Source organism: Dryas octopetala, chromosome 3 (genome assembly GCF_963921425.1).
Source record: "Dryas octopetala chromosome 3, drDryOcto1.1, whole genome shotgun sequence".
NCBI classification, from domain to species: Eukaryota; Viridiplantae; Streptophyta; class Magnoliopsida; order Rosales; family Rosaceae; genus Dryas; species Dryas octopetala.
This window is the reverse complement of record NC_141368.1, coordinates 21,202,667-21,219,670: the sequence shown is the minus strand read 5'-3', so window position 1 is coordinate 21,219,670 and position 17,004 is coordinate 21,202,667. Positions and strand designations below refer to the sequence as shown.

At 39.4% G+C, this 17,004-nt stretch overlaps 2 protein-coding genes and 1 pseudogene across 9 annotated transcripts in view; all 3 read right to left on the bottom strand.

Annotated features, from left to right (window-relative positions):
• Positions 1–201: 201 nt before the first annotated feature.
• Positions 202–4,039, bottom strand: LOC147291755 (serine hydroxymethyltransferase 3, chloroplastic-like; annotated as a pseudogene). The gene is made up of 12 exons (XR_015121114.1): positions 3,985–4,039; positions 3,437–3,632; positions 3,147–3,321; positions 2,949–3,066; positions 2,703–2,815; positions 2,423–2,545; positions 2,109–2,213; positions 1,896–1,982; positions 1,708–1,815; positions 1,146–1,218; positions 789–912; positions 202–671 (listed from the first exon to the last, which is right to left on the bottom strand). The product of XR_015121114.1 is annotated as a serine hydroxymethyltransferase 3, chloroplastic-like (transcript).
• Positions 3,496–17,004, bottom strand: part of LOC147291753 (uncharacterized) — a 21,815-nt gene continuing 8,306 nt past the window's right edge. For 4 of the 7 annotated variants that reach the window (XM_086238727.1, XM_086238725.1, XM_086238729.1 and 1 more), the window contains 7 exons: positions 7,016–7,342; positions 6,300–6,919; positions 6,042–6,203; positions 5,320–5,840; positions 5,011–5,196; positions 4,435–4,923; positions 3,496–3,632 (listed from right to left, as the gene is read on the bottom strand). In XM_086238727.1, coding sequence (XP_086094853.1) covers positions 4,435–4,923; positions 5,011–5,196; positions 5,320–5,835 — 1,191 coding nt within the window. In that variant the 5' untranslated portion in view covers positions 5,836–5,840; positions 6,042–6,203; positions 6,300–6,919; positions 7,016–7,342 and the 3' untranslated portion in view covers positions 3,496–3,632. Of the gene's footprint in view, positions 3,633–4,434; positions 4,924–5,010; positions 5,197–5,319; positions 5,841–6,041; positions 6,204–6,299; positions 6,920–7,015; positions 7,343–13,610; positions 14,970–17,004 lie in introns of those variants that run through there. The other 3 variants (XM_086238726.1, XM_086238731.1, XM_086238730.1) reach the window with 3 other exon arrangements.
• LOC147291754 (protein FAR1-RELATED SEQUENCE 5-like) lies at positions 9,032–11,110 on the bottom strand. The gene is made up of 3 exons (XM_086236016.1): positions 11,048–11,110; positions 10,588–10,911; positions 9,032–10,553 (listed from the first exon to the last, which is right to left on the bottom strand). The coding sequence occupies exons 1-3, from the start codon at positions 11,108–11,110 to the stop codon at positions 10,272–10,274; spliced, it is 669 nt and encodes a 222-aa protein (XP_086092142.1). The 3' UTR covers positions 9,032–10,271.

Below are 17,004 nucleotides of genomic sequence, written 5' to 3'. Positions count from 1 at the left end.
CTGAGACAATATATTAGAGGTCAATATTGGTACTGCATATCACTAAAATTGGAACATCCTCGTCTATCACAAAAATTTCCTTCACTAGTAAAACAATTTAGCCCTGTAATGGATATGGACTTGTTGCAATCATTTAATTTAAAATACAAGAAACGACAGTAGCTACAGTAACATTCATTTAAAACAAAAACTGGGAAACAAGGAACCCAACTATAATTACATTCTTGCTGAAGGCCAGTACTCACATTTGTATTTAGCATTCACTATACATGTACACTTAGAAAGTTAAAATCACCCCAGACAGTATCAATTGGACTCAGACTTGACTCAACAATTGGCAACAGCACAAATCAATTGACGTCAATTCACATGAACCATAATTCAATGAAAACAAAAGAAATTAAAAAAGCAACAACGTTTCTCAGTATTTACAACAAAATCCTTATAGATTTGGCTTATGACCAAACACGGCGATTTCTTACCTAATTGGATTGGCCATAAATAAATCTTGTTCCTCCCATCAACAAGTGTCAGTATTATTGGGTCTGTGTTGCTTTAAGGACTATGCAAACTCCACAGGTGGTCAACAACATCATAGGATTTGCTAAGGTGTTGGAAATCAGACCAGTGAAGAACAGTGCCTTGGGTTTGGCTGGCGCTGTGCCCAGGGGGGTCACTTTGCTTTGTCTTGGCTGAACAGCAGTGACGCACACATACCCGGTGATGTCTTGTGTTAGTAGTGTACCTCCCATGCACCTTAACCACAATTACCACTTCCTTGTCTCTGGTGTCTTCACACCACCAGTTTTGTGGGACACCATCAACAAACTCTTCTAGGGTTTGGTGTTCATCATGATGAACAGAGACCTCAGCTATATGATCTGGTTTGATAATGCCAGCTGCAGGAGTAACCTGTTTCAAAATCATGAGTAATTAACACGCAATTGTAACAGTAGATCCAACACGCAATTAACACTAGCACATTTCAAATGATTTACTTGTTCATAGTTTTTTAAATCAATTTCAAAAAACTGTATCTAGTTATATTTCAAATACTTTATAGTTCTCTTTAGCTAATTTAGCCTTGGTCTCAACTCCAAACCTTTCTTTTAAATCTATTCTTCCAAATGGACCCTTAGACTCACCAGGTACTGAATTCTTGTTAAGGGTGATAGAAGCTATGTCAAGTATTTTCTCCACTCGAGCTCCATCGATACCCTGTTAACAAATACCAAATAACATTGGTAAAATAGATATGCTTATGAAATTATACAAAGGATTCCATCTTAATTTCAATGCTTATCTAATTCAAAAATAAATTCTAAATTTGATAACTTAGCATAAGAGAATAAATGTGATCTATGATGTCACAATCTTACATTTCCAACCACAAAACGAACAAGCCTGAGCTCTGGCCTTAAAGAAATAATAGAACACAGGAAGATTTCTTTGGGGGGTAAAAACAACCTTGTCAAAGCCACAGAACAAATGGATGTAAACAATAAAATTAGTGGAGTCATAAGTAAGAAATCTCATTGCTGATTTAATTTTCATAACCTCGAAATGCTAACCTTTTAAAAAAGTATGTCCAAATAGAAACAATAGCTATATGTCCACATTTTAGGACAAGTTTTCATATACACAGCAACAAGAAATCCGTATCAAAAAATTAAAACACATAAATTAATAAATGAGCTAGAAACTCACTAGAGGCCGCAGATCCACAAGAACAAGGTGGTTATCACTTCCACCAGAAACCAGTTTGTATCCAAGCTCGATCAATCGGCTTGCAAGAGCCCTACAATTAGAGACCACCTACAAGGTGGAGAAGGCACACTGACTTAGGACATGCCTTGGACCATTAATACATGAGAACAACAGTATAATTGCAGTACCTTGTTCTGGTAAGCCTTTAATTCTGGGGACTGTGCATACTGCAAGCAAACTGCAAGAAAGTCAATAGTGTGGTTAAGAGGACCACCCTGCATAAAGAACTCAAGCCGTTTATTATTTACACCTAAATGCAAAATATAAATGCTGAACTTATAGAAGCAAATAAACAATTAGATGAAGTTCACATCTGTTATCATGCAAGAAGTTCAACTAACCTGTAAACCTGGAAAAACAGCATTGTTGATGGCAGATTCTAAATCTACCCCAAGAACTGGATCTTTTTTGAAGAAGATCATACCACCTCATGGACCCCTTAAAGACTGAAGAGAATGTCTAAAATTTGTCAGACCATCAAAACGTGGATTACAACAAAGAAATTACATGTTCTATGTCTAAACTCTAAGACTATTTAAAAAGTATACTGAGTCTAGGAAAGTGGCAGTTGTACATATTTCCATCTAGTCCACTTATGTGAACTTTATGAATTTGAAAAAACTATGAAATATAAATACACAAGTTTGAACAATACCTTGTGTGTTGTTGTGGTCACCATATCACAGTACTCATAAGGATTGGCGACCACAGAAGCGGCAACAAGTCCACTTATGTGAGCCATATCCATCATAAGAAAAGCACCAACATCATCTGCAATCTTCCAATACAAATTAGATGCACTTCGTCAGTTTCCAAAGAAGAACAGAGTAATTATAAATGATAATGAATTTCATTTTTTAAAAAGGAGAATGAATTTCATATCATTTGCTGCAAATAAAAATTATTTTGCTATGAATGAAGACATAAATACTAACCTTCCTCATGCGGGGATAGTCAAAATCTCGAGGATAAGCACTAGCCCCAGAAATAATGAGTTTTGGTCGAAATAGGTTGGTTGTTTTCTCAAGCATGTCATAATCAACCAGGCCTGTTTTTTTTTTTTTTTTTTTTTTTTTTTTGTGAAAAAAGATAAAAACACCATCATTCCAAAAGAATAACCAATCTACCCTCAATAAATCTGAAAGAAAGAACCTTTCTTATCCAAAAACAAAATGCACCACCTGTTGATTCATCAAGTCGGTAAGGCATGGACTCAAAATAAATGGATGTGCCTGATACTCGTCTTTTAAGAGTCATGAAACCATGAGACAAATGCCCCCCATGAGGCAAGTCCAAACCCTAAGTTACATGCACATATCAGTAAATTCATTCTTGCAAAACCACCAACAAGGTAAAACAAATCAAAGAGGACAATTTACCATGATTCGGTCATGCGGATTAAGAACTGCAGTATAAACCTCAAAATTAGCAGGAGAACCAGATAGTGGTTGAACGTTAACACCCCACTTCTTTCTATCTAAGTGAAATGCATCTAGAGCCTCTTTTTGGCATAGTGTTTCAAGCTCATCAATGTACTCATTCCCACCATAGTACCTAAAATGTATAATCAAACTATAGGTTATATCAAGCATAATTATCCTAATAAAAGGTACCAATTGCACTCACATAAGCCAACTGCCAGGTAATTCTTCCGAATACTAGTTTGTACCTTTTACCAGGTAGCCCTTCTGAATACTTGTTTGTGAGACATGAGCGAACTGCCTCCATCACTGCCCGATATGTAAAATTCTCGGAGGCAATAAGCTCAAGGCTCTTGAACTGTCGTTCCTTCTCCTTGTCAATAATAGCACGCACCTCAGGGTCAGCCTCACTCAAGCCATTGTCCACAAAACTGCTTCCATTACCTGTACATCAAATATAACAATCCATGAACAAATCAAACATAAGTCTTGCTAGGCTGGTACTAGGAAATGATGCCTTGGATACTTCATCAGAAGTGGGGAAAATCAAGGCTGAAAAATGGTGCTTTTAAAGATTTTTTTTTTTGTCTGGTAAGAATGGTTTTTTTAGAGAATTGAGTAACAAGGTTCTGCAGTAATACTGACGGTAGTGATTACGAAACCATCAAAAATGAATACACAGAGCATCAAGTTCATGCAAGACAATGAGATACCTAATTTAGGCAAGGTAGACTCCACACACCTAATTACAAATTAAAACCTTAGAAGTTGTATTGTGTTTTCTCTTAGAAGATACAAACTGATGTCCCACAGTTCCACTTAACACTGGCCAATGCCTCTAAACAAAGCATGCCTCTCAACCCCAGTAGAAACCAAAGAGTTTTAAAATATAAAGTGATTGCATGTCGAACTGGGATTGTCAAACAGGGGTGTCAAACTGCCACTTTGATATAGCAATTGCACATTGGGCTGGAATGGATTGACATTACAGTAATATATACTCCAAATGTTCATGTATCACCATATGTAACACATCCTCATACAAATCCATATTGAACATAATGAAAAATTAAAAAAATGAACGCACACATACATCATCATTTCAATAACTCCAGAGTACCACCAACAAACCAATTAATCCAATTAATCCAATTTCAAAGAGAGCAGCAAACCAATCCACCAACAAACCAATCCAATTAATCCAATTAAACCAATTTGAAAGACATGTACACGAGACAAGACATACCTAACCAATTTGCAATGGAGCATCACCTGCCTTGATTCTATTGCTTCGTCTTACAGCTGGTCTTACGTCGGGGACAGTTCTTTCTTTCCGCTTCTTCGAAACAGTCAATGCAGCAGGGCCGGTGGGAATGGGATGTGATTGTTCTTGCGCGTCCTCGTGGTCATCATCCACTGCCTCTTCATCGCTCTCTTCCTCGTGATCATCCTCCCCTCTTTGGTCATTGTTAGGACTGTCATGTTCCTCCGCATCCTCATCCTCAGCCATGTCATCATCTGGCCCCTCCCCATCCTCATCTTCCTCCTCTTCATTTGCCTCATCCTCTTCTTCATCATATGCGTCCTCTTCATCTGCCTCCTCCTCATGCTCCTCTTCCTCCCTCGAATCCGCTTCATCGTTGTTTTCATCATCATCATCTTCCTGGGTATTCGATGCTAACCTAAAAGTCCCCACGTTAGTTCTGCTGCCCTGGACCTTGTCTTCTAGTCCCCTCTGCATGAGTGAATGATAGGTAAAAATATCAAAAACAATTTTAACCATAAAGTGAAACCAAAATTCATCAAAAAATGCAATACTCACTATCTGCGACTGTAATGTGTGCCCAAGCCGGTCAGATATACCCTTGGAAGTTTCCAACTCCACAATCTTTCTCCGAGCTGTCGCAAGTTCCCGGCAAGCCTTGCTCAACGAATGGCAATTAGCAAACAGCAGGGATGTTACCCCCACATGCATATCAAGAAGCTCCGCCACCGTTTCAGCACTCACCTGCAATGTTTGCATTAATTAGTCAGCCATTTTTACAAAGCATAATTGTTCGAACATACAATATGCACCATATAGCATTTCCCTAAGTACACTATACAGTAACCATAAAGACAACACACTTACACTTCTGCAATCACTAGGAAGCGGAAGGCATGCAGTGTGTTTGCCCCGAGGAATGACAAGCTCCTCACAGTCTCCTTCTCCCATACTTGGAACTGTGATGGACCTACTTGGCATCGGGATTTGACTGCTGACACCCTTGTCTGCCCGAGGTTGAGTACTTGGCATAACACCATCCACCTCGTCCGTAGAAGGCCGGGAGGTATGTTTGTACACCAAGTACTCCCTTTGAAACGTGTTGTAGTCAGGGCTATCCAGATGCAGGAAGTCTTTTGCATCCTTGCCTATCAATCCCTCTAGTTTTTCCTCCACCGTGAAACGCACGTCGTTCAACATGGTGGGCGGAGGACTAATGGGAACACATGGCTCGGCGGTCCCCAGGCTTTGCACACTGACTCTCTCACCAAGAACCATGCAAACCCAGCAGGCCTTTCCAGAAGTATTCGCAGCCTGGTGACCGGAATACTGGCAGAGACAGAGCTTGGTAGATCCGAGACATTGCTTCCCCACGGGTGCCATTCAACCTAAAAATGAGAAGAGAAAGGAAATCAACCAAGTTCACATGTTCTAATTAGCAGTTATAAAATTGAGGAAAGAAACGGAAACACAAACCAAAAGTCATACAACGTACAACGGGTGAAAGGAATTGAACAAGTTTGTTATTTTTTCCATTCTTCCTACTCATACACCTTAAATGGTTTAATAACACATGGTTCCGAGGGTACCTGATATGCCGTTAGGTTTGCGAAGGACTCAATCAGTCCATCTGTGTCATGTGAGTTAGCTCGCATCCCTGGTGTAGCCAACCACCTCAAGCCTCGAGGCCATGTGCCCTTTGGCTTGGGATCACATAAAGACACGGGCATCAAGTATTCGCACCCCTATATCTATCAAACAGTAACAAATAGCGGGAGTTAGTGTATATGGAAACAACACGGCCAACATGGTGCAAACTTTCAAAATGAATTTAACAGTTACGTTACCTCCCATGCGCGCCAAAAGCCTCCCATGGTCCTGTTCTTCTTCCTTGAGATGGCGTCCATGTTCCGATACAAGCAGGAAAGAGATGGTGCGCCCCAATTGTATAAACCAATGTCTTCAACCTTTTCAAGACTTGGTACATACCACAGCCACACAAACTTGCTCTTGTCGTTGAGCAGGGTGGCGCCGAGTAGATAGAGGATGAAAAGTCTGACCATCCGATCTTCTAACTCGGGGGTACCAGTTTCGAACCGCCCGTACTTGGTATACATGTCCTCGCACACCATCTTTTTATTTGCAGCCCGAGCAAACTCTTTACCAAATAACCTTGTAAGTCTCTTCTTATCTTTGTGGGCATCCTCTTCATACTTCACCGAATGCCCACTAAACCTTATTCTGGAGATTGCGGCAAATTCCAGTGAGGTCATGGTCAGCTCCCCAACTGTGTCAAAATGAAAGGTGTGGGTCGTGTCCCACCACCGAGGTGCCAGAGCAACGAGCAACCTTCTATCCTCCCAAAGCCCGCTGCATTAACCTTCTCCTTGCAGCTAGAGCTCAGCTCTTTCCACCATAGTCTCAGGGTATGTTGTTCGCCACAGCCACGAACAGATTTGATGTCGCACTGCAAGTCAAATGGAGTATTTAAGATAAACTGCATGATGACTAACAACTCACTAAAAACTAACAAAAATCAATTTTAAAGGTAGCTGAAAATCACCATGGACGAGAGATGGACGTCCGTATCCAAGTGGAGCTCCTTGCTGTAAGGATTCCGACTTTGCGGCTTGTGGCCCTTGACACCAAAGCTTGGGCAGTCAGCAGGACTCCAAGCCTTGATTGTGGTCATTGATGGTGCTCATCGAACAACCACGTTCTCGCTGACACTTGCCGACGGCATTCCTCCTGCTACATGACCTTGTCCCGTGGCTTCTGTGTTTGGAGCAGTTGAAGTGGAAGCTTGGAGGTGATCTATACCAGAACCGCTCGTGTTGTCGAACCACTTACCCATACTTTTACACGCAAGCTTTGTTCGTACCATAATTTACTGTCAAGCAAACAAACAAAGAAACAAACTTGATTTACTGGACATCATTACACATAAAGAAAATTGTCCACATCTCTTAAGGATGACAACTGCTCTCTCTCCCTGTATCTCTCTCTATACCCCCCATCCGAAAAACCCATTACACAGTTATTCATATTTCAAACTAAGAAAAACAATTTAGCAACCTATAAAGAATCAAACAACCAATAACCTGATACCAGTACCCAAACCAGCAAATCAGTATATCCTGAGTCACAAAACCTGAAACCCCTACCCAACCCATAACCCATCATTCACAAAGTCATAGAACCCCAATTCCCAAATACAGATAAATGCATAAGCGAAAATCGGTAATTGAAGACCTAAATCAAACCCCTAATCTAAGAGTCACTGAATCACCAAAAAAAAATCATAAACCTAAATCCCTAATTTGAAATTTCAGAGATGAAAGTGAGAAAGATGAGACATATCTTTTGATTTTGGGAGAGAGGAGATCGAGAGTGAGATGCGACAGAGCCTAGGTGAGATCGAGATTTTGATCGAGCCTAGGTGTTGGTGTGGGTGGTCTCGAGGCTAGGAGAGAGGCAAGATCGAGAGAGTTCTCATCGAAGAAGATATAGGCCGCCGGAAAAGAGAGTTCTCACCGAAGAAGATGATCGGCGCAGGGAGAGGGAAGAGAGAGAAGAGAGCGATCGCAGAGAGAGAAATGTAAGAGGGAATTACGTAGAAATGAACATATCAAATTCTAACTGATTATTGAGGGTTTGGGTGGACACTGGGCACGAAAAAAAATAAATAAAAAAACCGGGTTTGGGGTTCAAATGGGGTTTCAATGGGGTTTGGTTTGGGGTTTAGTAAGTTTGGTTAAAAAAAATTATATATAAAAAAAAACTGTAGTTAATAATTTGTAAAAAATAAATTTAGTTCATCATTTGACTTTTTCATTTTGAGTTTTTAGAGTTTCCGTAATTTTTAGGTTATTAAAACATTAACAAATATAGTTTAGTTTAATTAAAACATTAACATAAACAAATATGGCTTAGTTTATGAAAACATTAACATTAACAATATGTTTAGGGTATTAAAACATTAAAGTCATCAGTAAATATGTTTATTAAATAAATGTTACTTTATTTGATCTATTTAATAAACCCTAAACTCCATAAGAACACCCTATACCCTAATAATAAGTATATATCATATCCTAGACCTTGGGGTAGAGGGTAATCCTAGACCTTGGGGTAGAGGGTATAGGGTATAGTATCTACCATATCCTAAAAATTTCTATAGTTATATACCAAGTTACCAACTATGAATTATAGTCTTAGGGTATAGGGTATAGGGTATATGGTAAGTTATAGGATTAAAAATTTAAAAGAACACACTAGGGTTTAGGGTATTATGGTATGGGATATTAGGGTATTAGGGTATATGATGTTTTTATGGGGTATTAGGGTTTCGGGTAAAGGATTTAGGGTGTAGGGTTTAGGGTTTAGGGTAATAGGGTATTTGGTATAGGGTATAAGGTTTAGGGTTTAGGGTTTAGGGTTTAGGGTTTAGGGTTTAGGATTGCATGTCCAACTATGATTGTCAAACAGGGGTGTCAAACGAATACTTTAATATAGCAATTGCACATCAGGCTATAATGGATTGACATTGCATAACATTGTATCATACTTGGGTGGGCTATAATTTAAGTCTAAGTTTATGTTTATACATTTAGACAGTAAGTGTGTCCTACTAACATATTTTGGTGAAATCCTTTTATCTCATTTCCTTTACAATTTGATTCCCTACATGTACTTAGCTAGATTGTGGAGATGTGAGTTTGTCTAGTTTCATAAAGACTATAAATTTAATTGGTTCTTGTAATAGTTTTTACTTAATAAACAAGCAATGTCAGAATCAAACATTTACATTCAGGAACAATTACAATCTAAATTAATTTCACATTAAAAATAAATAATAGCTCTACATAATAATTGTTTGTTATGGGACATAAAAGTGTTCCAGACGACAGTGTACATCTGAGGCTCATCCTGCTACAAATAAATATTAGCAATACATAATAATTTTTTGTTATGGGACTTTCAAGTGTTCAAGACGAAACTTTGCATCTGCGGCTCAACCTGCTGCTACTCCGCATCGCCGTCACTTTCAATCTTCCTGCAGCCATTTCGATTCTTATTTCCTCTACGGTGTTCCTTACTCTGGGGACATTTGCGCCTGTCATGACCAAATGCATCACATGTACCGCATTTTCTTCCATTGCCTCCCCGTTTGCCTCCTGTGTCTTGGGTTCCCTTGGTCCTCACGATGTTTGGATCTCTAACAATGTTGTTTGGTCGAGCAGCATTTCGACAGAAGCGAAGGTTGATATCTCCTTCTTGCTTCCCAAACCCTTCTAACAATGGTGCTAACCTACTTAATTCATTATTCAACAAATTGAAACCTTCCTCTGTTCTGGAAGCCAGGAAACACAGTTTGTTGCAACTTGTACCAAATAACTGTACTTCGCTAATTCTCGTGCTTTGTCGGGAACAATGTTGTCGGGCAGTGGGATACCAGAAGTTGATTCCTTCGCTGACGTTGTCCATCTCTTAAGAATGAGAGATTCTGGAAACTCTTTCAAATTCTCATACTTCATGACATTAATAACATGGCAACTTGGAAAGCCCTGTGATTTAAGGAGATTGCATGTGCAATTTATTTCTAAGATACCTTTGATATGGTGGAATAAAACTTTGAACTGAACATGTTCTTCACCGTATGTATGAATTACATACATGCGACTTTTCCCAAATGGTACAGGCTGCGCGGTCACAAGTGAAGCAACTTTATTTATCTCCTCCCTTACTAACCTGAACACTTTGTCGGTGTACAAGTTTGCTGCATGCCGCTCCAATGCATTAAGATGAGTTGTCAGCACCTATTTCGAATTCTTCATCTGAAAATCTTCAAACACATGTGAATTCCTCGAGCGTGCCAGACCCCTGTCAATAGCTGGGATAACTTTAAACAACTTCAGACCACTTTTGAGAAAGTCCTTGACAAATCTGTTCATGCCCTCACACCGTTGCGTGCTACGCATTCTACCCCAAAAATGATGTCTACAATATCCTTTGGCCCATTTGAAACGAATCTTATACATATTCTTCAACCACTCTGATTCACCAAATTCTTCAACCATGCTCGTCCACCGCATTTCAAACTCAGGGGGGCTTAAGGTGGCCCACAGACATCGCTTGAAAGCCTGAATCAAGTTTGTCTTTCAAATTTTGTGCTAAACTCTTCGTGATGTGCCATCCACACAGATGATGTGGAACTCCGTGAAGAACTGCATCTATGGCATTGCGCATAGCAAGGTCTCCATCAGTAATTACCGACTCAGGCCGCTTGTCCCTCATGGAAAATACGAAGGTCTCCAACAACCACGTGTATGTCTCCTTGGTCTCGTCCCCAAGGATCGCACATCCAAAAATAGTACTTGATAGATGAAACAACACTAGAGGCTTCTCATAGTAATTTGTCTTGTAAGTGCTATCAAACAGCACAACATCTCCAAAACAAGTTTACCAACTTGTTTCCATCGTCCACACTAAACTTACAATATAATTCGGGGTCACTATCGACTTTCCCACTTAAGTATGCAAGTGCAGCTTCAATGTCACCCTCAAAAAGGATTTCTCGGCGCTTACAATTTACCTTATTGTACAAATCCTTGATCGTGTAACCAACATTACGGTACCCTCCTGCTCGGTCGACCATGTCCTCGTATATTTGGCAAGTCCTAATTGATACACCTCACATTGAAATGGCTTGGAAAAGATCGCCGTTCGGGATAGAGCGGTGTGATTGCATTAGAGGAGCCTCACGTGGCGTTGCAAGTGGGTGGTTGTGTTCCACACAGAATTTCTTCACAATACAACAATCACTTTTCCTACATAACCCAATGCGGAATGCTGCTGGACAATTAACTGTTGTGATGCCCCTGGGACATCGCTTCTTATTCGGTGAGTTTATGTACTTCTCGGCACTTTCGCCTATAAACACTATCATTTAGATTTTAGATCTAGGATTCTCCATTAGCTTTTTCATGTCTTTAGCTTGAGAATGTTGATTTTTAAAGAATCTAAATCTGCATTTCATGTTCATACATTGAAGAATCTGATGTACTTGGTATGAATCGTTGTCATGAGTTGATGAGCTTGGAGATTGAGCTGCCTTCTTCATGATTGACTGATTGCCTAACTTTTGGAAGTTGCACAAAGGGTAAGAAGCTGTCACTTAGTTTACGACTTAGTGATTGAGCTTGTGTTGTCTGTTACTTTTGTACTGAACTTCGTATATAGTGGATTGCCCGGTTTGCTAAAAAAGACTCTCAGGTTTTACCCTTTGTGATTTTTCTGGGTGAAAATCTTGTGTGCCTTCATCTTCATTCTGTGTCTTAATGTTTACCGACTTACTAAATTTTTAAACACAAATCTGCCTTAAATATTTATATTTGATATTGTTATATGTCATATTAAACTATTTAGTTAATCACACATCACTATAATTGTGGATAACACTGGGATACATACTGTGATGGGTCCTCTGAGTGTATAGGTTATCACTTAATCCTTTGATGTGTTTGATTTGTGTTGATTACAAAAGTTGTATTTTGTTTTACATGTGTCAATCTGTAAATTCATATTTAAGTCTGTTTGATTAGTCCCTGAGTCATCACGTAAACAAAAATTGAAGTTTGATTACTGACTGTGATTTTAGTCAAGTTAATTAGATAGTTAAATCACCTAATATAAACTATCAATAGAATTTTCATTGATGGGTTCCTTCAAATAAGATAAGAAAATTATTGCAACAAAAATTTGAATGATGGTAATTTATTAGTAATTGAAGTGCATGCTTAGTTTAGTTATATGTGAATATGATTAGTTTAAAATAATTTCACATATGAACATGGAAACAAAAACATTAATATTTCAAGTCATATAAAGTTCTATACGGCTTTATGTTCACAAAGTGTTACACTATTGCACAAAAAATAATACGTCTAGCAAGACACAGGCCTTCCTAGAAAAATAATGGGCATAAAAGGTAACCAAAATAGCTTTTGAGATATTTAACTTCGTGGTTGTAAGTTCAATCGTAATTATCAAACAATAGGTTGTTTCGACAAGTTTAATGTTGCAATTGTCTTTTCGTCCCAACAAAATGGTAACCTTCAATCAAGACTTCAGACAACACTAACATAAGAGTGTATGAGTGATCCATAAACCAAATCAACCAATATCACTAGACCACACCAATCAACCAAAAGAGCATATTCAAAATAATTTTGCAAACCACAGTGAAAATCCAAAGACCTCAATTTTAAACAGAGCCCAAACATGCAAAACCCGAAATGCAAAATCCCAATTTTAAACAGAACCCAACTTTGCAAAACCATTACAAAGGAGACGACGCAAAGAACATCAAATTCACAGCAACCGGACAAGACAACGACCACCACCCCAAATAAGCGAAGACGACCACCACCACCAAGTGTCCAAATCTGGCGAAAAGGAGGAAAGCTTGTCGTGCGCAGAGAGAGACTGCATTTTGATTTGAAATTGAAAGAGAAGAGATAGATTTGAATTGAAAGTAAGAGAAGGAGACCATATACACTGCAAGCGATTGCCTTAAGTTATGAAAGTTTAATTTAGGTGATCTATTCACTTAATTAACTTGATTAAATTCACTTTCAGTGATCGGACCCCAATTTTAATTTTATATGATCATTCATGAACTAGTCAAACAGACACAACTCTGACGATCCAGTAACTAAAATCTGAACCTCCAGATTTACTTGTAAAATCAAATCAACTTCAGTAAATGCCACAAAGTCAGAACACACCAGGGAATTGAGTGACACCCTATGCACTCAAAGGATCCATCAATGTAGGCATCCCAGTGCTATCAACAACTAAAGTGGTGTGTGGACAGATTTAACAAACTCTCATTTAGCATTCATGGTCTAAGTTAACATGCTAAAGTGAAGTGTATGATCTTGTGAAGAAATTTTCGAATCAATAATCAGCAACACATAGGAAAACAGATCACAAACAAGCCACACAATTGTTCACCCAGAAAACCACTAACGGTTAAAAACTGGGGGTCTTTCCAGCTGACCAAGCAATCCACTAAAGAAGAAGTTCAATACAAAGGGAGCACACAGCACACAAGCTCAATCACTAAATCCTAGACTAAGTGGCAGCTTTCTTACCCCTTTGTGCAACTTCCATAAGCAAGGCAATCGGTCATTCATGAAGAAGGCAGCTCCAACTCCAAGCTCATCAACCCATGGCACCAATTCACACCAAGCCCAGTAGATTCATCAATGTATGAACATGATATGCCAATGTTGGATTCGTTAAAAAAAAAAGATCAACCTTCTCAAGCTAGAGGCATGAAAAGGTTGATATTGAATCCTTCAACTAAAATCTAAAATGAATGTGTTTGAAGAATATATGAAAAGATTTAAACACTCAAACCCATTTTAGAATTTTAGATGAAACAAAACAACTTCAGAAAATCTTTTTGATTTTTTAAGAATTAAAAGAACATTTTCTGAATTGTTAAAGATGAGCACTTAACCTGAAAAATACCCAGGCATAAAACCCGAAAAATACACACTGAAAATGCTCATAGACCCACGCCAAAAGATCTGAACAGAGTACCTCATATACCCGTACACACACACACACACCAATTCCGTGTTTGCCCGAGCCACGTCGAAGCCAATCAATGGTTGTCCACAAGAGACGAATAAAAGGCATATTCTCTTTGTCCTAGAGGGGTATCCTAGTATTACTAAGGATAGGAATGAGAAGCTGTAAAAAGGAATTTTGCTTTATTTTGCAAAAATCAGAATTGGAGAAGATGATGAATAGTGCTGATGTGTGTGTGAGTGTGTGGCGTGAATGACTAAGATGCAATCAGAATTGATTGATACATTCGGGGAACCAAGTCATGTGCAATGCACATGTATGTTTAGTAAAAAACAGAGAATGGGCTTTCAATGAAATGGGCTTTAAAAGAAAAACCCGAAATGGCCCCACTGCAGTGTCTGTCACTGTATCAACCACTGTACGTGAAAAACATTGTTCTTTATGACTAGTCAAATGGACACAAAACTGATATTTTCATGAATTGAATGAAGTGCAGTATACCTTGAGTCTTTGTTCATTCTTGACTTCTTCAATACAGCTGAACTTGTCCTTAATCTAGCCTAGAGCTTGTGAGAGATTAATAAAATTAAATACAATAGTTTTGACAAGGAAAATAGCCAATATAACAAATCCTAGAAACTAACAATCTCCCCCTTTGGCTTTCCTTGACAAAACATCAACCCATTCACCTCACAAGACTCTCAACACTCAGCCCAACACTATGTTATAATGTACCTGCAAGAAGAAGTACTTGCACAACACAAAATATGATAGTACAGCAACCAATGCAATTTAAACACAGCAAGCAATGTAGATTAAACAAATACATTCTCCCCCTTTTTGTCATGGAAAGACAAAAGGACATACATGCAAATATAAGAGTGAAGTTAAAGAGCACACAAAGAGTTGGAGAAAAATACATGCTTAAAAAGTAACTTCCACAAAAGACTAACTCCCCCTAAATTCTAACTCTCCCTAAATTCTAACTCCCCCTAGGACTGAGAACTGGCAGCAGCAATAGCAGCATCTCGGTACCGGGCTTGCATGGCAAGTTCAAAGTCATCGTCGGGCTGAAAAGCGACTGAGCTTGTTGGCACTGGAGAATCGGTGGGGTCCATCCCTGAAGTGTCATCGGAATGATCAGGAATGTCAGCATGTGGATCACCATCCTCAGTATGGAGCCCATCAGAATAAGGAACTAAGGCAAAGGTAGCAAAATGAGCTGTGTGAGCTGCTAGTTGGGCCATGAGATCCGCAATAATAGCCGATTGACCTTTTACCATTTCAAGAAGGGCAGCGTTCGCTTGTTCAAGGGAAGGAGCCTGATCACCTCGTTTTTAACGAGCAAAAGTTTCACTGACCTTCATGACTGTCTTCGTATAGTCAGCCATAGGCTCAGCAAATGTATCCAGACCAGCCACAGAAGAGACACCACTGCGGGCACAAAGGAGGTGGATAACGAGAGGGAAAATGAGGGCACCCTTGTGGTCACTACCACTACCAATTGTCTTGTTCTGAATGTGTTCATAAATGATGAAACCTAAGGGAACAGGATCCTTATTCAGAATAGACATCATAACTTGAATTTGCTCCTCAGAAGGGTGCGAATTGTGGGAGGTAGGAATAATATTGTGACGCACAAAATCCCACAAAAACCTGTGAAAAGGTTTGAATTCGGACTTCTCTAGTAACACACCATCCTTTAGAGGGGCTGCAGGGTTAACATAAGCTACGGCCTGGAAGTGAGCAGCAGTATATGACCTAGAACGTTCTAAATATTGCAGATAATCAGAGTGGGTAGACTTTTTGAACCCAAGAACCTGACAAATCTTACTAGGCCGAAAATAAACATCACAGTTGCGCAAATAGACATTGAAACCAGTTCGGGCAATGCGACTTGGGAAATTCGCATAAAATTCTTGAACTATGGTGAGGTTGTAGGAAGGGACTGTGTGAGGGAGGTCATTCAAGGTGGAGACTTGATAATCACAGAGGAAGGAGAAGACTTGACGAAAGAGATGGAGGTTGAAGTCCTCTAACCTGTAATGGCGCTCTGTGACCACAGATCGGGAAAGTACAACGCGAAAGAACCTCTTTGCCCACCGAGTTGTAAAACGATTCTGCCCATTGATGAAATCTTGAGTTGTTCCCAAAGTAGAAATTCTCTTGAGTGGCCAAATTCTAATCTCTTTTTGTGGATGAAACTTATTCAACCTCTTTGGTTGTCTTTGACATTATTTTCCATCTAGAACAAGTCTTGAATGCTAGCATTGACCTCCCTATATCCCAAATATGCTTATTTTCTTGCACAAAATTTGCAATCTTCATTTTCCATATCTATTAGAGTGTTGTCATTGGTGGTTAATGCATTTCAATTGTTTTTTGTTTTTGTCAAAATAAAACTCCTGAAGCACATCTAACTCATAGATTTATTCCTTGTGTGTCATTGCCTCTAACTCTTTCAGGATTCCTCTATCTCTTTGTCAATCCTCATGGCTGTTTTATGTTCCAGTACGCATTTTGTTCATTTTGACTAGCCTAACAATCGTCAAATACAATTAATTTCACAGAGCCATTCTGCACCTTGGATCACTGTTCATTAAGGGCTTTTCGGACATTTTTCTCATCTCTAGCAGCCATTATAATCCACATGCCCCTCTTTTCCTTCAAATCCCTAAAAATTTCAGAATCTTCATCTTCTCTTCTCTTGCCGCGTCCATCTCTCTCTCCCTCTCGCGACTCACCTTCCCTCCTCGCTCGCAACTCGGTCTGCTCCTTCCCACTCGCGACTCGGTCTGTGTCGCGACTCGGCCTGCATTCTTCTTCTCGCGCTTCGATTTGCCAAATCTCCTGCTGTCGCACTTCTCACCATGTCGGGCTCCACCATCATCCCCTCTCGCAGCCGTCAACGACAATCCACGACGGATGACTGTGAGAAGCAAGATTTCA

What these genes read in the sequence shown, in the direction of transcription:
- LOC147291754 (XM_086236016.1), bottom strand. Translation starts at nt 11,110, where the DNA reads ATGGTCGACCGAGCAGGAGGGTACCGTAATGTTGGTTACACGATCAAG. An exon ending in TCAAGGATTTGTACAATAAG is followed by an intron (nt 10,912 to 11,047) that starts GTAAATTGTAAG and finishes AGTTGGTAAACT; the next exon opens with TGTTTTGGAGATGTTGTGCT. An exon ending in AACTTGATTCAGGCTTTCAA is followed by an intron (nt 10,554 to 10,587) that starts GCGATGTCTGTG and finishes AGCCCCCCTGAG; the next exon opens with TTTGAAATGCGGTGGACGAG.